Here is a 21,749-nt window from a genome sequence, read left to right as displayed (position 1 = left end):
ACTTTGGAATTTTTATAGATCTCCATATTTCATGTGTTTGGTTTATTTTTAAAAAAACAGCTTTATTGAGATATAATCCGTATACTGTACAATTTACCCATTTAAAATGTATAATTCAGGGGCTTCCCCGGTGGCGCAGTGGTTGAGAGTCCGCCTGCCGATGCAGGGGACGCGGGTTCGTGCCCCGGTCCAGGAGGATCCCACATGCCGCGGAGCGGCTGAGCCCGTGAGCCATGGCCGCTGAGCCTGCACGTCCGGAGCCTGTGCTCCGCAACAGGAGAGGCCACAACAGTGAGAGGCCCGCGTACCACAAAATTAATTAATTAATTAATTAATTAATTAAAATGTATAACTCAGTAGGGTTTTTTTCCATTTACTTTTTTTAATGCCCACAGCTTCTGGATGCATCTAAAACAGTAAATATAATAATTGTATTTTATATTATTCTCAGCTTCAAAAATTTTCTGTAAATAAAAAGCTTATATCTGCTTACTGGGTAATTCTGCTCCAAAGTGAGAAGCATTACTGATTATATATCTTTGATCTCTTATTCATGAAATTTACCTCTTGGAAAAAACCTTTAAGTTTCTGTTACAAATTGTTACCTAGCATTTAATTTACTGTGACTGATCTTCATGCTTTACCAGCAGAGTGATAGTGGATGTACCTAATAAAATTTGGGAGGCAGGCAAGATCCCAAGTACCCTCTGATCAAAAGGAGAATACATTTTGTTTGGTGTGGTTTTACTCTAGTTAAGTTTATTTTAAACATTTCTGAATTTTTGTTAAAATTGTCAATCCATATGGAGTCTGTTAACCAGACATATTTGATTAACCAAAATACCTGTTTACCTAACCAGGTTATAGGGACTTGACTTTTTTCTGTACATATAAAATTCTAATATCAGAAATTTCACTGCGTATCCATGTTATTATTATTTATTATTATTTTTTGGGGGTACGCGGGCCTCTCACTGCTGTGGCCTCTCCCGTTGCGGAGCACAGGCTCCAGATGCGCAGGCTCAGCGGCCATGGCTCACGGGCCCAGCCGCTCCACGGCATGTGGGATCTTCCTGGACCGGGGCACAAACCTGTGTCCCCTGCATCGGCAGGCGTCACTCTCAACCACTGTGCCACCGGGGAAGCCCTATCCATGTTATTTTGAAATGGTAGATTAAACTATGTCAAAAATCCTGCTGGAAATAACATTTTCAGTTTTTTAAATTTTATTATTTTTATTTATTTATTTTTGGCTGTGTTGGGTCTTTGTTTCTGTGCGAGGGCTTTCTCTAGTTGTGGCAAGCGGGGGCCACTCTTCATCGTGGTGCGCGGGCCTCTCACTGTCACGGCCTCTCTTGTTGCAGAGCACAAGCTCCAGATGCACAGGCTCAGTAGTTGTGGCTCACGGGCCTAGTTGCTCTGCGACATGTGGGATCCTCCCAGACCAGGGCTCAAACCTGTGTCCCCTGCATTGGCAGGCAGATTCTCAACCACTGCACCACCAGGGAAGCCCCACATTTTCAGTTTTTAAGATCTGGAGCTAAAACACTCATGCCCATCAGCCCTAGCATGAAAAGATACATTAAAAGACCTCTGATTTGGGGATATTGGGGAATAACTGTCATACTACCTCCAGTCTTTTCCTCCTAAGTCTTGGAATGTGGTGTTTGTAGGATTACAATGAATATTTCTGGTTTCTGGAACTTTTGAAATGTGAAGTACAGTAAGCGGGAAGGTGATTATAGCAATACCACAATTCTAGATCTTGGGAGAAAAAATTAAAATACCTTCTGCTTTTCCTACCAGCATTTCTTTGTGCCTTCCCCGATCCCCATTTCACTCCTCCCCAAAATGGTAATTATGGTCAAAGCATTTAGTCCCTTTCTGGGGGAGATGCTGATCAGATGCGTGAATTTGCAGGAACAAGAGTGGGCCACATTTCAGTGGAAGCACTTCTTGTGTCTCTTGTCTTCCACTAGGCCCTAAGTGGGATGGGCCAGGACTAATTCTCCTAGAAAGAGGCCCTGTCCTCCTTCTTTGTTCCTACCTCTCCCCATCTCTCTCTCTCCTCTCATCTGTCCTCACAACAAACACACCTATCCTTTCTTCTCCTTGGGCATTCTTACTTCCTATTCTAAATTTTAGGGTGGCCAGGGTAAGATTACTGCCTCAACCCAGGGATAGCTCAGTGCTAGGCAGCAGGGGACCATGATCTCTCCTCTACTCACTCTGTTTTGGTGGTACTAAAATGTGTATTGGGTTGATCCTTCCTTAACTTGTAGTGGTAAAAAGCAAGAATAAGTTTTGGGTGTGGAAAAGGGACAGAACAGGCCTCCTAGCTTGCTTTGGGTGAAGCTGTTCAGGCATAACCAACTTGGGGAAAAGGAGTGCTTATGCCTTTTGATTAGGGTTTTGGGTCAAAAATTCTACTAGCAATAAAGTGTCCCTTTGCTTCCCACTTGCTGGGACTTTCCTTGGCGTGTACTTACCTCAAGAACCTTGTGGGAAGGAGTAGTTGCAGTCTAAGATAATAGATCTTGTTCCTAATTCTCTTAGGCATATATCATTTAATTGTCCCCCGATGTCTAATGCAAACCCTTGTCAATTTTCTTCTTGATATCTCACTTTCTGTATTCACTTCTTCTCTAAGGTTTAAAATAATAATAAACATCTATAATCAAATAGTGTTTTTATTAGGAAGCTCATGATAGTCCTATTAGGAATAGATAAAGCATTATCTATAGAGAATTATTTGAGAATTGGCAGTGACCCAATAAATAGTATCTTGTTGATAATAACATTCTTAGTAGAATAGGTAAATTGCTTTGTCATGATTGTGTTCACTATAGTGAGATTTTAGCTGTATATTTTAGACTCAGGGAAAAAGTAGAGAATTCACGGCGATTATTTGGGACTGTTTGGGAAGAACATGGAAATAGAGTCATCCATTTAAAACTGGTTTCATTAAAGATTCCCAATGAGTAGTTTTGTTAAAACACTAAGCAGCAAAATGTTTTTATTGTTTTGTGGTCATAGACTGTCCTGGTCAGGTATTCTTGTAAGATGCTTTTTATAATCACACTAGACAGCACTGGAGAGATAGCAAGGGGATAGAGCCTTGCAAATCCATTTTCTCCTGGTGACCAATAAACAACCCTGTCTACCTAATTGGTGTGGTTTAGTCTGTGATGTCATCTTCCCATATAACTGAGATATTAGTGTTTTACTGCTGTCATATTAACTGCCTTATTGACTATATAACTTTTGTGTGTGTATTACTTATTGACTTTAAACGTCTCTATAACTTCTTCACCCTACCCTGCTGCCTCCATGCTATTTAGTGGAGATCTGGAGGGTGGTGGTCAGTGACTGTTCTGCTTGCAAATATCTTCAGTTTGAGAATGTAGCACCTAGGCACTTCATCAGCCCTGGGAACAGAGAGGGTTTGGGAATGGTTTTCAGGTTTTCATTTTTAATTGGAATTTTTCTCCCTCCCTTCCTTCCTTCCTTCCTTTTCTTTTACTCTTAGCAGAAATACCAGAAACTTGGGGTGAAAAGCAAGCCAAGAATTATCGGTACAGTTGTCACAGTAACAGCGATGGGATTAGGACTATAGCAGAATCTAAAAACTCCATGTGGAATTTGCTACATGAAAATCTATTGAAACACTTTCAACAGAATAAAGGGATTTTAGCCATTTCTGGGCTAAGCTTAGCTTTAAACTATATCTTTATTTCTTACCTTGGTGCCATAAATCTTTACTGTTCAGTAAGAAGAGCTTTAGTTTTCTGTCTATTCCTGGCACTGGCAAACTTTTTCCAAAAAGGGACAGATAGTAACTTTAGGCTTTGTATGCTATAGTCTCTGTCACACTGCTCAACTCTGGTGAGAGAACATGGCTGTGTTCCATTAAAACTTTATTTACAAGAAGAGGCAGCCACAGGCCATAGTTTACCAATGCTCTATCTATTCAGCTCCTTTCCTCACTAAGAACTCTAGTCCATAAAGGCAAAAGTGAAGAATTAGGGAACTCATTTGCCATTCATGGTTTCAAAAAATGTGAATAATAATATTTATAAGCCTGTTATTAAAAGATATGAACATTAATATCCGCATCTAGTTTGGGGTCAAGATATACACCATGACCCAGTGGTTTTTCCTTCTCTGTTTTATGGGGGATGAGCCTGGGGGGGCTGCCACAGTAGGAAGTCTGGCAGATGAGGCTTCAGCCCCAAAGCTGACCTTAGTAGAGCAGTTCCGCTTTTATCTGTTATGGGTACTGATATTCTTCTAAGACGTTGTTTGTAAAAGGGGTTCTGCTACTAAAGAACATTTTTGAAAATATTGGTTTACGTTTTTTGCATTTAGTAAACACCTTTTTATTATGGATACTTTATAAGAAGTACCAAAGGATCTATCATGTATTACTTTGTAATTAAAAGAAAAAAAAATTAAAGAAACAAGGAACCACAGATCATCCAAGTTAGAATCTGTTTCCCTCTCCTCCGCTACCCTCACACCCCGTTTAACAGATTATAAATCTGAGAGGATAAGGTTGCAAATTAGAAGCAGAGTTGGGACTCTTGTCCCATCTGATGGCACTGCTGCATATTGCCTTGGAATGTCCTTGTGTCTATCAGAGGCTGAAGGAGAGTTAGTGGAGCCCTTTGTGGTCCAAATAAGCTGAGGAGATAACTTGATCTAGAATGTCACTGAAGCTACACCATTTTCTTCTTCCTTGCTCATATTCCTTCTTCCTTTGACTTGCCAGGATCCCCCAAGCTCCTAAATGTCCTAAGCTATTAGGGCATGAACGGTGCTTACAGCTGGAACAGTTCTAGCACCAGCTCCTGGGAAATGACCCCCAGAGATGTCTCCCAGCCCCTGACACTTAAATATTGATTGTCTGAAGAGTGTTAAGTTATGACAGTTTCATGTGTGACTCAGACCGGCTGAGTCCTTAACCAAGTCCCCTTATGCCTTAGCCAGGTCCCCTCAGCATGAATCTCAGTGTTGATCTTGGGGATTCCGTACCAGACTTCCTAAGAAGTCTGTGATCTCACCACTTTGGGCGTGATTCCTTCCCTGGTTTGTGAGGTTCTTAATCTTTTCTGCCTATACCTTTCTGAATGTGAGTCAGGGTAGTGATATAAAGTGGGGTGGTGTGAGGTGTGTGTGTGTGTGTACGCTAGCATGCCTGCATTGGGTGCCTGCATGGTACCAGAACTGTGTTCTTGGGATGCCTGTGTAGGTCCTATCAGCCAAGCAAGAAGAAAGTAAAAAGGGGTCCAACAGATTGGGCTGTGGGGCACAGGGGAGATAAATGTTTGTTTTTCTTGATTAGGAAGGATAAGCCAGATGAACAAAAGAAACAGTTTAATTCACAGAGTACAGTATTCTAATGAAGCCTCATGCTGTGCTTGAGTCAAAGTGGCAAGTCTAGCTGCAGCAGGGCCTTAGACGGATATGAGTGATTTATTCATCTCTGCCTCCTATGCTCAGATTTTCTCCTTTCGGCCATCCAATATCCATCACCTGAAAGCCCAGTTCCTGTATAGGAGTTTACCCTGGTAGCTTGCCTCGAATACAGTTTGAAGGATTAGTGTACATGGCATAGAGACTGGCCCCTGTGCCCGGCATACTCTTGTGAATATTCATGTCAGCACCTGGGAGGGTTATTTCTAAAAAGGCAGCTCATGCAGAATACATTCCAAATAGGGAGTGTTTTTCTCTTGTCTGACGATCCTTCAACCAAACAAACGTGGGAGGCAGGGGGAAGCTATTCTGCAATTCTGGTGAGTATTTATGAGACAGAAACTGCACCCTCACATCTTCTGCAGAAGTGAGAGAACCCACGACCCCATCCCATTCACAGCCTTTGCCTGGTCCTCCCACTCTGGGGAAATAGCATAGGTGATTCCAGGGAAAAAAAGGCAACTGCCCGTTTAGGCTTTGGTCCTGTAACCCACACCAGTTTGATTTAATTATGGCTGTTTAGCAGTTAGAAAAGTTAGAGTTATTAATGTTCAGTTGAAAACATTTGAATTAAAACTTATGATCCCAGCTTTGAAGACCTGGATCAAGAAAACTGTTCTGAGTGGCCGGTGATCAAAAGAATTCCATTGAAAAACATAATTAGCTGTTTTTCCCTCTAGCCGTTATAAAAAAATTACATAAAATCTCACTTTTTTTCTTGCTTTTTGCCATTCTTCAAAAGATTTATCACACGGTTATTTATTAAATTGATTAATTATCTTTTGTTTATAAGTACTTACCATCGTTAGGACTCTCACTTTTACATATTTGTGAAGAAGATGCTATTATTATAATATTATTCTCGTTAATGTCTTTATTTTAATGGTATATCATGTACCACATGGAGGATTATGATTTGTCAGATACCTCAAACTTCAAGTAGAATAATCTACTTATTCTAAGTGTTTAAATTTTATAGCACTTGCAACTTATTATAGTTTTAGAGTGTAGTTGTTTTCATGTGAAAGCCTTCACAGAAGAATTTCGTGAGGGAAGTTCATTAGAGAAGGGATTTAAAGGGAAGAAATTTAGGCCGGGTGAATATGAGGGAGAGCTCAGGAAAGCATTTCTTGCAGGACCTAACGGGATAAATACGAGACTTGGGAATGCAACAGGAGGAAAGCAGCCACTTAGTGGAGAGAGGACCTGAAGGAGGAATGAGCCAGGGCCAGCACACGCGGTACTGCGGAAGGAGCACGGGGGTTTAGATTGGATGGGCAAGTGTTTTAAAATCATTTTCAGAAAGAGCTCAGAACTTTGTAGAGGATGCCCTGTGGGGAAAAGAAGATGATTTTAAGCTGGAGCAAAGGTTGAAACCCAGATCTGATTTGGGTGAAAAGGTGAAAAGGTCAGGCTGGTAAGAAAGAGAGAGTTGTGGGAAGATAGTACTGGCAGTGTTCAGAGACCAGAGAAGAGATTTGGTGAGAACAAAAATAAAGAGATTACATGACTGAATAGGAAGAGTTTTGCCTTGTAGTTCATCCCTGCTGAAATGTTCTCTTGCCTATAGTATTCGGAGTCTAGCCTTCCCACCTTGTTTTGCCCTTCCATTCTCTCCCTTTATCACCAGGTTGAGAGAATACAGAGATCCGCCTGTAGCTAAAGTGTGAGTTCTCCCACAGATACGGATTCCTATGAAAACCTGACCCAAGGGACTGAAAAGGAACTGTGGAGCTTATTAAATTCCCCTTTGGCTCTGCTTCTTGGTGCTTCATAGGCTGTGTGCATGTGGGCACATATTTGCAAGTGGTCAGAGGAGGGGCAGGAGAAGGAGCTCAAGAAATGAAATAGTAGGGGCTTCCCCGGTGGCGCAGTGGTTGAGAGTCCGCCTGCCGATGCAGGGGACGCGGGTTCGTGCCCCGGTCCGGGAAAATCCCACAGGTTGCGGAGCGGCTGGGCCCGTGAGCCATGGCCGCTGAGCCTGCACGTCCGGAGCCTGTGCTCCGCGGCGGGAGAGGCCACAACGGTGAGAGGCCCACGTACTGCAAAAAATAAATAAATAAAAAATTTTTTTAAATTAAAAAAAAAAAAAAAGGTGCTGTGCTGCTAGCTCATAATGTGAGAAGGGTGATTTACCTGTAGTTCCGTCTCCTTTCCATCATCGTCTCCTGTCCTGTCCCCACGTCTCCTTCTGTTCAACCCAGTAGAGCTTATGATCTGTAAGGCACTGTGCTGGGGACAACGAGCCATGCATGGTCCTGACTGGACTTGGTCCTGCAAGCTGAAGGGGGTGTGGGGTGGGGATTGGGTGGTGTTACGCAGGGAACCTGGAACCAGGTGACTTTGCTCCCCCGCCACTCTGGGGCTACTTGTTCTACAAGGGTCAGAGGTGTAAGTAAAGATCCAAGAAGGAAAACCCCTACCACTCGACTGACAGATGAATGAGTTCGGAGCTATTTAACATGCCTGTCCCTTCTTCTCACTCTCCTAATAATTTCATAGAATTGTGGACAGGGGAAAGGAAAGCTCACATAAATGCATACTGCCTTCAGCTGTTAACGGAAGAGACTGATTCTGACCTTTTAAAATCACAACAGCCCCTAATAGCAAATGAAGCTGAAATGGAGCTGGACTTGATCCCTAAGGAGCTAAGCCCCGTGGTCTGGGCAGGACCTCTCCATTTCTACCTCTTACACATCCTTTTCTGATCCTACTTGAGCCAAATTGAGCCAAATCGGGCCAAGCTCACTGACTGTATACATGTCATGATGAGGAAGCTGCTGAGATCAAGGAAGCTAGCCTTGCTGCGGAGAGGGGAACTGATGACGCCAAATTTAAACGCAGGGAGAGATCTGTAAAGGCCGCATACCTGCCTAGTGTGCCACTGCCGCAGAGGTCTGTGACCGTCTTAAAATATAACGAGACCGTTTGAAATGGTTCCCAGTATTTTTGATGCCAACATCCCCCTTAAGGAAGGGGCTGTATTGAAAAGAGTCACCTTGGAAAATAGAAGAAAACTGCTTTTCTTCTCAAGGGCTGTTTGGCCTGGACAAAATTTTCTCATACATCCACACTGAAAACATGAAATGAAAGAATTTTCATCAAATTGGACTGTGTAAGATGAAATCTAAGCCTAGGCCAAAACTTACTTATTAATAAAGGGTTTGCCAAGTGATTGCCCAAGCAATCTTTTTACAGATTATTCAATGTTTAGCTCATGTAAAAGAATTAACCAAGTAACTTAGAAAAATAGATTTGCATTGAAAGCAGGAAATGTGCTGATTATAAATTGTTTTTTTTCCAAATGCAGTAATGTATGCAAAAACATTTTGAAACCGTTGAGGTCTGTGTGAATGTGAGGTGAGATTATGATTAGCTCTTCACCGTTCTTTCCACACTCAGTGTTTTCTGAATATTGCAACTGCAGCCATGTTATTTGGTAGTATGCTGTTACCTTTTATGTCATCACCTAAAACTTGAAATTAAAAACTTAGTCCCTTCAAGGAGTGAAATGATGGTCTCAATTAGCTGTTAAAAGTTGGTAGTTTTGTCTTGTCTCAAAGTTGTGTCCCATCCAGCTTTCCACGTAGCCGTACCCTGCAGGTATACTCTCCATTGGCATTTCTCCACTTTCAGATAACTCACCTGAATTATACTGTACAGAACATAAGATTTGGTGGGAGGAAGGCCCCTCCTTTTATCCCCCCCTTTCTCAGTGAAGTAGCCTATGCGGTGGAGCCCGCGTGTACACATAACCTCACCTTTCCTCATCCTGGGGCTTCAGTGACTAAACACAGAAGCTGCATATGCCAGACAGCCGAGAGCTTGCACTTACCTTTTCCCTTGCCAGCTGCAAAAGAAGATTATTTAGCCAGTGTCATTATTTCTTCCTCTCTTAGAGAAGTCACTCTCTAAGATATATGAGAGATTAAACAATGTCAGACAGTACGTGGACTCTCTGATGTACTCTAACGTATTTCCCAAGTTCCCCTTCCATCTGTCGAGCAGTCTGTGTTTTCTTCTTCTCCTGGTGTTCCCTTTGCCCTGAGAGGTTGTGGCCCACTTAGAGGCAGGGCCCCCGTGGTGGCGGCTCCTCAGGGGTTTCCGTGTCTGGAATCTGCAGGGCAGCTACCTGGTCCGCTCCACACGCGTTGTTAAAGCGCTGGCTCTCAGTTCCAGTCTCCCGCTGAGAATCTCACTTTGGGCCTGTGGCCTCCAGCAGCCTTTCTCAGCTTGACCTTGCTCCCCACCTGAGGAGGAAGCTACATAATTGAACCCTGTGACAGCTGACAATAGGATCCCTCTCATCTTTGGGAAAATCCCAGTTTCTCACCAGTAAAGTTGTTCCCCTGAAACTGTACTGACTTCTGGCAGCTGTTACAGGCTCCCTCCTGCCTCCCAATAGCAGAGATTAAAACCGAGCCTCTAACGTGATGTTTGTCTTTCTGCTCCTCGTTCAGAAGAGTGAGAACTGTGCTCTTCTGAATGAGGTGAAAGCACTGAAATTTTCCCTTGTGACCAGAACCTCATACCTTTCTGCCTCACCTTCCCGTCCATCACATCCATTCTTTTGCGTCATGACCTCCAGTCCCTCTCTATTCTGAAACGTAGTCAGCCCCCTCTGACCCCACTTAACTCCTCAGCAGCCTGAAGTGGTAAATACTCTTAGCTACCCTTCACTTCCCCGATCCTGCACTGTCTCTTCCTTGTCACTGTCGATCCTGCTTTCTTCCCTCCTGTTCCCTCGGTGCCACTGTGGAAGAGAGTTACAACCCACGCTGATTGCTCCATCTTTGAAAGGTCCCTCCCTGCAGCTCGGTCGGCCTCACAGAGCCTATTCCAAAACCTGTTTTGCCTTTTCACCCCACACTGCAGTCCTCGCACTCTTGGCTTCCACAAGGGATCTTCTTCATGTTTGAATGAAAAGGTTGCTGTCCAGAGTGAGCCTCCTCACCACCCCTGTTCTTCACCGCATAGTCTCTCTGGTCTCATAGCCATCCCGTCATCATTGTCATCCTCATCATCGGAATGTCTGCTCTTTTTGTGCACTCTGCTAGGAGCTTATCTTAGGCCCTTTTGTTTCCAAGCTGCAGAAACCAAGTAAAGATGGCTTAAGTCCTAAATGGTGAGTTTATTAAAGTGATTGGGGAATTTCTCATGGAACACTAGGGCAGGAACTCTGGTGGCTCCCATAGGGACTAAAATCAGATGTTGGAATCCTGCGACGGACCCAGACAGCCCTTCCTGGGCCATACCATCTGTCTTCTTGCTTCTCACCGCAGATGACTTTCTTTATTTCTTTGAGCTTCTGATGAAAGAGGGTCACTCCAGAATGTCTACATTTTTATCATCATTTTAAGTGAACAGAGCCAATTATGCTAAAATCTTACATAATTCTAAATTTTTGATATGAAATCTGATTGGCCCACCAGGGGGTCATATGTCTTCCTGCAATGCAACTGGGTCTACAGAGCTCAGGAACCCCCTACATATACCTCAAGGTTGGGCCAGAAATAGTTCTCAAAGAGAGGAGTTACTGGGACTTCCCTGGCGGTCCAGTGGTTAAGACTCTGTGCTTCCACTGCAGGGGGCACAGGTTCAGGAACTACGATCCCATGCATGCTGCACGGCACGGCCAATAAATAGATAGACAGAGAGAGAGAGAGAAATAAAGAGGAGTTACTACGTAAAGGACAGATATGCCCCCAAAAAACTCCAAAACCCTGTACTGCATAGGCTGTTGCAGAAAAGTACAAAATGTTGGAACTAGGAGAGCGACTTCCCTAATGTCACTTAGTCAGTGCTCAAGAAATATTTGTTGAATTGTTGAATGGAAGACAATTATTTCTGAAGAACTTAATTTCTGAAGATTTTTAACGAAGCATAGTCTGTGCAAAGTTTTGAGATCAGAAGTAGCTTTGACTTTGAGAGATTGGAAATGGATTTTATGATAACTTATTATTTTATGACTAATATCTTGGCAGTTGATCTTCCCTTAGTTGTCTGTTTTCACCCAAATGGGAAAACTCAGCAAGAGCAGCAGCCTTGACCCCTGGCCTTCCAGTGGAGTCTCCCACGAACAATGGACAGTTAGAAGCAGGCAAAACAGATATTTGCTGCTGATCTAAAAGACACCAATTCAGTGGAGAAGCTGTTGATCTCAAGTGTTAAACCTCAGCCATTGTTCACAATCTGGCACAGAATTAATCCCTTAAGAAAAGTATGAAAAAAATGCCATTCAGCACAACATAGTTTGTCATCGCATGCATAATGCAGACTTTCCAATTAGAATGCTATAATTTGGAAACTTTCTTCACAGACTGATGAGAGAGCAATTATTTTAAAAAAGGGAAAACTCAGTCCACTGGGTTTGCCTCAAGTCACTTCTGACTCAAGTCACAAAGACAAGAGTTTTGAAAACATATTCGCTATTGAATTTTGTATCAAAACACCAGCAAGGAGAGCAATTAGTTGCTGTAAACTGAACCCCAGTAATCAATGGTATGCAGCCAGCCAGAGCACTTATGGAAGATGTAAGCAAAATCACATCTGCTAATCAATTAAAAAAAGCCCAGCTCTTCACTGCTTTTCAGGGAAATTCCACAATGAGAATAAGGAAGATGGAGGAGACGGTATTTAATATCACCAGGCATTTCATGCAGTGCTCATTAGGTGGAGGGGTTTGTGGCCACAGCTAAACACAGATTTGAGCTGCATCAATAGATCTTGGCTTGCAGCTTCCTTTATTCAGCCCCTTTGAAAATGACTTCTGATGTGTGGGTGGGGGGATGTCGGGTATGTTTAAGGAGCTACTCTCAATTAACGTCAGAGGGAGTGTGTCTGTCCTGGGCCAGCTCACCGGGCAGACCTTTTCTGGCAGATTACAAATCGGAAATATTGCTGTGTTGTTGCAGGTGCAAAGATAGGGGAACAGACTTTGCTGGCAGGGAAAGAAGTGAAGGGAATTGGTGGGCTTTACAGTTGTGCCTTATTAGAACAAAATTTCTCTCCATGGGCAAAAAAGAGATTGAGCCAATTTTTCCTTTAGTGTCCTTAAGCTGTGCTTGCTTTTTTTTCAGTTGACTCAACAGAGGGGTTTTCATTCCTGGCTAAGCCTACATTCCAAGCAAATATGCATCCTAGCACATAAATTAGAATCCCTTTCATATAGAGAACAAACTAGTGGCTACCAGTGGGGGAGAAGGGGAGGGGGAGGGGCAATATAGGGGTAGAGGATTTAAAAAATGGCTATTATGGGATTATATGAAATCACGTGTGTGAAATTTTTGAAAATTGTAGAGCACTATAGAATTTGAAGAATCTTTCATTCAATTTAAAGAAAAGAATCTCTCTCAAAAACTCCTGTGTGTAGGTGAGTCTGAGCCCTTGCTTGACAACCTGAGATCCATCAGTGTCCCTTTTCCACTCAGGAGTCACCCTGACCCCGCATTTCCAGCCCCCAAGGACTCTTAATAGAGGAATAAAGAGGAGATGTCTCAACTGGTATGTGCACTTGGCTGCTGTTCAGAAAAAAGAATTTAGGCCAGGAGAAATTATTGAGGTAAAGATTGATAGAGTAGGCTAATAAAAATTAGTATCTTCAGCATGCAAACTGTGATAGGCAGTGGATTAATATCCTTTAAATATAAAGGGCATCTTGTAAGTCATTAACAAAAGGATAAAAAAAAAAAGGATAAATATAAGTAGAAAATGGGTAAAATGTTCAAGTTCAATGATAAGTAAAAAACTACAAATTAAAATAATGAGAGATATTTCATCTATCAAATTGGCAGGATTTTTAAAGATAATATACAATATTGGTGATGATGCACAGAACAGGTGTTTTTATACACTGCTGGTAGTGTGAGTATAAACTGGTGCAGACTGTCGTTGCAGGTGAGGGGACAGGTGTGCAGCTGTTCTATAGTACATATCAAGGCCTCATAAGCCCTGCTCCAGGAGTTACGCTTCTAGCGACTTTCAAAGGCAATAACCATAGATTTAGCTTAAGAATGCTCATAACAGGGGTTTCATAGCAGTGCAATATTATCAACTACCTAAATGTCCAACAATAAGAGACTAAGTAAATCATGGGACATCCACACAGTGAAATTCTATGAAACCAGTACATATGATGAGGAAGAATATTTGATGATGCAAAAAAAAGATATTCATAATAGGTCATTAAGCAAAGAAGCAATTTGCACCATGTGTATGTGTTTATGAAATTACTGGAATTACAAATGATCTTCATTTTACCTTGAAAGAAATTGGAGGACTTTATTAGAATAAGTTACTGTAACTTTTTCCATGAAACATTTTTCCATGAAAAATATTTTTCCATGAAATATTTGAAGATCTGGTTAGATTTTATCCCAAAAGGGACTGATGATTTTCATTTGGATACACTGGTAGAAGCACTAACTCATGATTATCCAGAATGATATGGATTATGATAAACCTGGCTCTCCATAAGTAATCCAAAATGCCATTGGGAAACAGCCTCAACGTCATCTCCCAAAAAGCCTGTTACCAGGGCTGTTCAATAAAGAGAATGGTTAATTATTTTGAAGTTTTTTTCCCTGGTTTTAATCTACTCTGGCAGAGTTATGAATGATTTCAGCCCAGAACATATATGGAACATATGCTATAAACAGAGCCCACATGTTTGGAGTAGAATTTTTTAAAAACAGAGAGATCAACGATCTTTCTAAAAGGTTTATATTCATTCTGAGAGCCAAACATAGAAGCAAAAATTACATTTTTAAAAGTTACTAAGTATAAATTAATATAGGCTAACTGCATAAAAGTGCTGAGAGACTAGAGTAATATTTGAGGAAATGACTAATGAGGGAAATGATTCACTTTCTTATCACGCACACTGGTATAATCTAAAAGTAGAATTATTGGACACTAAAAACAATAGGGTGGATTCCTGTCTGATTGATTCAGAGTACTTTGAGAGATTAAATACTTAGGTGAGTTCAAGAGAATCAGTAGCATGTACAGTATTACACATCTGTTTATGCTTTCCAAAACCTTTTAACTGTTTTCTCTACTTAAAAGATAAATTCTAACCTATTAAGTAGTGTGTACTATCATTGATAGCAAACAAAATTACAATTGACAATAAGGAACTAAGGGGAAAGCGGAACACAGTGGCATTTCTAATCCTTAGTAATAGCGTTAGAGGTGACACTAAACTGAACTTGTGCAAAGGACTGTCATTGATTGTAATTGCAGGATTAAGGAGAAATAATACAAAGTACTTTTGTAGAGTGATGGGTTATAGGTTGTAAACTATGACCCAGATACATAACCTGGGAGTGAAGGAAACATTTGACAGCAGAGTACAGAAAGGGGCTTTGGTCAGGACACCAGGTTGGAACCCTCACTGAGTTTAGATAAGCTACTTAACAGCTTTAAGCCTCACTTTCACCATATATAATTTGATGAGAATAATAATGCTTGCTAAGAGGACTTTTGGAAAGATTTAATAAGTTACGTAGAGCATTTAGCATAGGGCCTGGTACATGGTAAGCATTACAGAAATGTTGGCCATTATAATAATGATGATCATTGTTGTTATTGTTACAAATGATCTACTGATATTCGCTCAGCAAATATTCATTGAGTGTAGGCTCTGTGTGAGAGTCTGTGCCAAGTCCTGCGTGTGGAAAAACCAATAAGACATAGACACTGTCTTCAGGGAGCTCACTCTGTTCTAGCTGGTGGAGGAAACAAATATGCATGCCCAACTGTAAAGCAATAAGATAGATATCTTGTATGGGAAGGACTTCTGAGGCTGAAATTACAGAAAACAATGATCTCTCACCACAGTGGCACTGTCGGAGCAAAAGGCTGGACTGTGGTCTGCTCCCATATTATAATATTTAGATTCTCTTTTTATTCTATTTTTAAAATTCAGGAATGACACACATACAGTGCACAAACCTTTTGTGAATAGCTTGATGAATATTTACACATGTGTATACCCATGTAACTTCCACTAGATCAAAATTAGCCCATTTCCAGCATCCTAGAAGGTTCCCTCACCCTTTCCCAATCATTCCCTCCTCCAGAGGTAACTACCATTCTGACTCCTGTCACCATAGATAAATCTTGTCTCTTTTGAGCTTCAAGTAAATAAAATCACATAGTCAATACTTTGGTTCCTATCTGAGCTGAAAAGGGGGATAAGAAGAACAGGACCAATATAATCAATTTCTAAGAAATAAAAAGTTTTACTGACGAACATATGTTTGCCTGTATCTCCCAATCAGGCAGTCTTACGAGAGCTATGCAGAAAGTCTGGTCAGAATGAGAAGGAACCTGAAACGTGTTTAAGGTCATTGGGGCATACTAGTAACTACCACTTAGAATACCAATTAGAAAGCACAGATTTCCCCATGAACAGTGGTCTCAAGGGTGTTACCTTTGTTCAGCCCAGCCAAAGAGATGAGAGCTGGAAGAACCAGGAAGGAGGATTTGGTGACATCTCCCTGATAAGCCAATCAGAAGATCTTTGCCACTTGGGGGACAAGAGGCCACCTGGGGTTGGGTGACTTGTGAAATAAATTTTTAAAGAAACAAGCCTCTCACTGCAGGCTGACTCCACCTTCTCCCAGCATGCTTTCGTTGGGGATTCACTTTCTTTCTTTAGTCCTGGAAGTGTGTGGGCAAAGAAGACAGGTTGGAAGGCTAGAGTGGACATAGATCCCCTCACGCACACAGCCTAAGGAAAGAGCCAGGTGGAGCATTCACAGCATTCTTATGTTTTCCTCCTGTTCAGGTTATTACTGTGGGACTGTGACGATCGGAGCTATAGCTACTACGTCGAGGTTTCCACCAACCAGCAGCAGTGGACCATGGTAGCCGACAGAACTAAAGTCACCTGCAAGTAAGTTACATCCTTCAGGAATTTATGCCCCTTTAAAAAGACAATCCTTCCACTGGATTCGGAAGGTTCCAATGAAGATTCATGGGGTCACCAAATTATATTCTTATTTGGAGGTTAAAACATTCTGATGATCCTTTACTTCAGTTTTGACTATTAAGTACTTGGATGAGAATTTACTTTATATGACCAAAGAAGCATTTCTTATTTTGTGGTTTTAACTTAATTTTTAAAAATGGCATGTATCTAGGCAGGGAAAACAAAGATACTTTTCACATGCAATCCTCTCTCAGGTCCTCCCCCCACATCCCATACTACCCCTTCGGGACTTTTTTCTTCCTTAGTGATTTTTGCTGATGCAATACACACTTTAGTAGTATTCTGAGACTCTCACCTCTTCCCCACCCTCATATCATTCTCAGGGTTACCTTTAAATATTTATTTCATCTCCATGTTAGTTACACTGTTACCTAAACTAAGGAAAGTTTGTATCTTAGGTCTCCTGTGGGAAACAGAAACGTTTCATGCATATGGCATTGGGGCTCTGTTTGACCTTACCTGGTTATGGGTGAAGCCAGGCAGAAGGATTCTGAGCTCTGACCAGCTTAGAATCATGCTAAGAATGAATGTAACCACCACTCAGATTGAAATTAGCACATCTGCAGCATCCTAGAAGGTTCCCTCATACCTTTTCCCAGTCATTGCCTGAAAAGAGCTCAGTGCCTTTTTGTGTAGAGCCAGATGCTGTGGGAGGCAAGATAAAGCAAATAGCTAAGATTTCTCTTTTTTATTTTAATTGAGATATGATTCCCATACCATAGAATTCACCCTTTTAAACTGTACAATTTAGTGGGTTTTAGTATGTTCAGAGTTGTGCCATCATCATGACTATCTACTGTTCCAAAACATTTTCACCACCCCAAAAAGAAACCTCCTGCCCATTAGCAGTCTCCCCATTTCCCTCCAGAGCCCACAGCCCCAGCACCCAGTAATCTGCTTTCTGTCACTGTGGATTTAAGTATTCTGGACGTTTCATATAAATGGAATCATATAGTATATGATCTTTTGCTCCAGCCTCCTTTCACTTAGTATAATGTTTTCAGGGTTCATTCATGTTATAGCATGTATCAGTACTTCATTTCCTTTTTATGACTGAGTAGTATTCCATAATATAGGAATATATATAGCACATTTTGTTTATCCATTTATCAGCTGATGAACATTTGAATTGTTTCTACTTTTTGGCTAGTATGAGTATTGCTGCTATGAACGTTCCTGTACAAGTTTTTGTGGGAGCATATGTTTTCAGTTCTCTTGTATATATACCTATGAGTGGAATTGTTGGGTCTTATAGTAACTCTATATTTAAGTTTTTGAGGAACTGCCAAACTTGTCCACAACAGCTGTACCATTTTGCATTCCTACCAGCAGTGTAACAAGGTTTCAATTTATCCACATTCTTGCCAGTACTTGTTATTGTCTATCTTTTTGTTCATAGCCATCCTAGTGGGAGTGAAGTAGCATCTCATAGTGGTTTTGATTTGCATTTTCCTGATGGCTAATGATGTTGAACATCCTTTCAAGATTTCATAATAGCGTTAATGATGGCTTGTTTGATGCAATGTCTGACATCCTCACCATTATTATTATAGTAATTTTATAGCATGTTTGTATTGGTTAGGGTAACATTTGCTGCTGTAACAAATAGTGGCTTCAGTATGTCAGTGGCTTAACACAGTAGTGTACTTCTCAATCATAAGTATTCCTGGTTGTCAAGTGGCTCTTCACAGATGATTGAGGAACCCAGGTGTCTTCCTTCTTGTGGTTCTGCCATCATCTAGGGCCTCATCAGCATCATTTGCATCTAACTGATAGATGGGGAAAGAGCAGAGAGAAGGTAAACCTGGATCTGAACAGCCTTGGCCTGGGTATAGTAAACATCACTTCCACTTCCACATTCCACTGGGGAGAACTAGTCAGTTGTCACACTAGATGCTAGTAGAACTAGGAAACGTAGTCAGCTCCTGGCTGGGCAGCCACTTCTCAGTGGATCGCAGATCTTGTGGCCATCTCTACCATACCAGAAGAAAACTAACAATTATCTAGTAACTGGTATTCCTTTACCTGCATGTATTTTATCTTATTCCGTCCTGAATACAAAACACCTTCTTGTGTGGGATATTGTCCTCATTTTATAAAAGAGAGAATGAAGGGCTCTTTCTCTGGTACCGCATTACCTCCTAGAACCCAAAGCATTGCTAAACCAAGGTGGATGATGAAAACTGGGAAATGAAGTGATTCTCTTATTTCCAAGCTCCCAGAACCCTTTTTATACACTAGGAAGGCCTTCAGGGCCCATGAACAACCACCCATTTATCTTTCCAGAGCCATTGCCTATTGGGCATACAGCTCACAAACCAGACCCTCTCTTCCTCATCTTTTACACATCTCACTGATTACCATCACCCATCTCTTCTGTCATTTTATGAGTTATAAATTGGCTTCCTCATCTCTTTTATGTCCCCCTGTTGAAGGTGTTATGCAATTGGGTTTTCAACAAGAACTGGTTGACTAACTACTGACAAGGTACATATAATGATTTTATAGTTATTTAAATGGCTTTTTCTTGATTCAAAAACCCATTCACTCATTAGATCCTCTCCCAGTAACCTTGCATTAAGTCATCAGCATCTTTTTTTTTCTCTTTTTAATTTTTTGTTTCCATTAGTTGGTGGGTTTCAATAATATAAGTGTTTTTAACCTTGTATGTTAGCACTTAGATACTATAGCAGTAAGTGTTTTACAAATTAATAAATAATATATTAGAAGAACAAGAGTAGTAGCAAGAAGGCAAGTGCCTGTTAATCCTCTAGGAATCAATGGAGCCAAAGGTTATGATTTAATGTTTATAGACATAACCTGAATCTATTGTGCCTCCCATTTTTGAGTTAGTTCTTAGAAGTTGTATTGGTTGGCCAACAAGTTCGTTCGGGCTTTCCTGTAACATCTTACGGAAGATATGTAGATGATAAAAGAAGAAAGCCTTTCCTTTTGAACTAATGTACTCCAGAGCAGTCCTCAAGAGAGGATCCTGTTAGCTTCAAGTATTGTAGCCTGTTTTTTTTTTGTTTGTTTGTTTGTTTTTTGCATTACGTGGGCCTCTCACTGTTGTGGCCTCTCCCGTTGCGGAGCACAGGCTCCGGACGCGCAGGCCCAGCGGCCATGGCTCATGGGCCCAGCTGCTCTGTGGCATGTGGGATCTTCCCGGACCGGGGCACGAACCTGCGTCCCCTGCATCGGCAGGCGGACTCTCAACCACTGCACTACCAGGGAAGCCCTGTAGCCTGTTTTTTAGTGAAGTAAAGTATGCAAGTCATGTTATAAATGAAATTCTATAGGACCATTAGAAATCAATAGCCCTGCCTCTTGATAGCATTCTACCTAGTCAAGAAATCAGAGGACAGATTTTTGCTGTCCTCTGAAAAAGACCTAGGGAGTGAAATTCTCCAATGTCTTCCTATAAATTCCTGCTCCTGGGTTAGGATAGTTTCCTTTTTTGGCCTGCTACAGTTGAAGCTTTCAGGATAAAGGCTCATTTTCTATCATACATAATCCTGTTTTTATATTGACTGATCAGGGGTTTTTCCCAGCTTATTGAGATGTAATTGATATATAACATTGTATAAGGTTAGACTGTGCAACACAATGACTTGGTATATGTATATATTGCGAAATGATCACCACAGCAAGTTTACCATCCAGCACCTCACCTAGTTATAATTTTATTTCTTATGGGGAGAACTTTTAAGATCTACTCTCTTAGTAACTTTGAAATATACAATGTACTGTTAACTATAGTCACCGTGCTGTACATTATATCCCCAGAACATATTTATCTTATAATAGGAAGTTTGTACCTTTTAACTACCTTCTCCCATTTCCCTCACCCCGCCCCCCCGCCCAGTGCCTGGCAACCATCAGTCTTTTCTGTTTCTATGAGTTTGTTTGTTTAGATTTCACATATAAGTGAGATCATACAATATTTGTCTTTCTGTGTCTGAGTTACTTCACTTAGCATAATGCCCTCAAGGTTTATGTATGTTTTCACAAATGTATCAGCTGATTTTATAAAATTACTTTCTGTTCTCTCTTTTCACATAATCTATTCCTGTACCTTTTAACCTTATTTCACTTTTTTTAGAAAATAAATTATTTATTTTTGGCTGCGTTGGGTCTTTGTTGCTGTGCGCAGGCTTTCTGTAGTTGCGGCAAGCGGGGACTACTCTTCATTGCAGTGCACGGGCTTCTCATTGTGGTGGCTTCTCTTGTGGTGGAACACGGGCTCTAGGCATGCAGGCTTCAGTAACTGCGGCATGTGGGCTCAGTAGTTGTGGCTTGCAGGCTCTAGAGCGCAGGCTCAGTAGTTGTGGCGCACGGGCTTAGTTGCTCCGCAGCATGTGGGATCTTCCTGGACCAGGGCTCGAACCCATGCCCCCTACATTAGCAGGTGGATTCTTAACCACTGAGCCACCAGGGAAGTCCCTTATTTCACTTTTTAATCGTTGATTCCTTTTCTCTACTGTCTTCTAAATTGCTGAACCCTAAATCTGTATCAGTACAGTAAAATACTAACATCATTTTTTCTTTTTTTATTATAAATGTAAAACATGCCCATGGAAAGTTATTTTCAACAGTCCAAAAAGATATAAGTGAAAAGTAAATTTTTACCCTCCCATCTTCTGTTTCATTCCTCAGAAGTAACTACTTTTGACTTTTTTTAGTTTTTATAACTTCTCAATTATAAATAATATTTTTATATCTCTATTTATCAACTTCACTAACTCCTTGGTATAAAAATAAATGAGGAATTTAGCTCACTTAACCACTCCTCATTTTTTGTTAGTTATGTTTTTCTTTTTAGTTCTACTATTACTTACCTTTTAAAATTAAACAATGTACTTAAACCTCAATTTTTTGATCCATCAATTGTGGATAGTGTATCTTGACTCCCTACTATGTTAGTGAAGAAATTACCACCCCTACATTTCCCTCTGTCTCTCCTCATCTGTTAGCTGTCCCACCTCATTGACATTGTGAAGATTTATGATATTATTTTCTGTTTGTTTAATTTATTTAAATCTTCCATGTGTTGGCTATAAACTGCTCCTGAAAAGGGAAAACCACTGAGAATTCATTATAATATTATGATTATATAAACATTACTCCCTACAGATCTAGTAATTCATTGGCTCTGTAGTGAGGGAAATGCTGTTCAACATCACTGAACTTGTGCCCCTCTTGGAAGAATTGTACTGTGTTCAGATCACAGATTCGATTTTCTTACAAGTGCTCAGAAGTATTCCACAAATGATAAATA

At 41.1% G+C, this 21,749-nt stretch overlaps 1 protein-coding gene across 5 annotated transcripts in view; it reads left to right on the top strand.

Moving 5' to 3' along the window:
• Positions 1 to 21,749, top strand: part of BTBD9 (BTB domain containing 9) — a 416,431-nt gene that overhangs the window by 315,965 nt on the left and 78,717 nt on the right. For all 5 annotated transcript variants that reach the window (XM_032647940.1, XM_032647937.1, XM_032647941.1 and 2 more), the window contains exon 9: positions 16,268 to 16,375. In XM_032647940.1, the coding sequence (XP_032503831.1) occupies positions 16,268 to 16,375 (108 nt within the window). The remainder of the gene's footprint in view (positions 1 to 16,267; positions 16,376 to 21,749) is intronic.

Source organism: Phocoena sinus, chromosome 11 (genome assembly GCF_008692025.1).
Source record: "Phocoena sinus isolate mPhoSin1 chromosome 11, mPhoSin1.pri, whole genome shotgun sequence".
NCBI lineage: Eukaryota > Metazoa > Chordata > Mammalia > Artiodactyla > Phocoenidae > Phocoena > Phocoena sinus.
The sequence above is the reverse complement of the archived record's forward strand: the minus strand, read 5'-3'. Positions and strand labels throughout refer to the sequence as shown.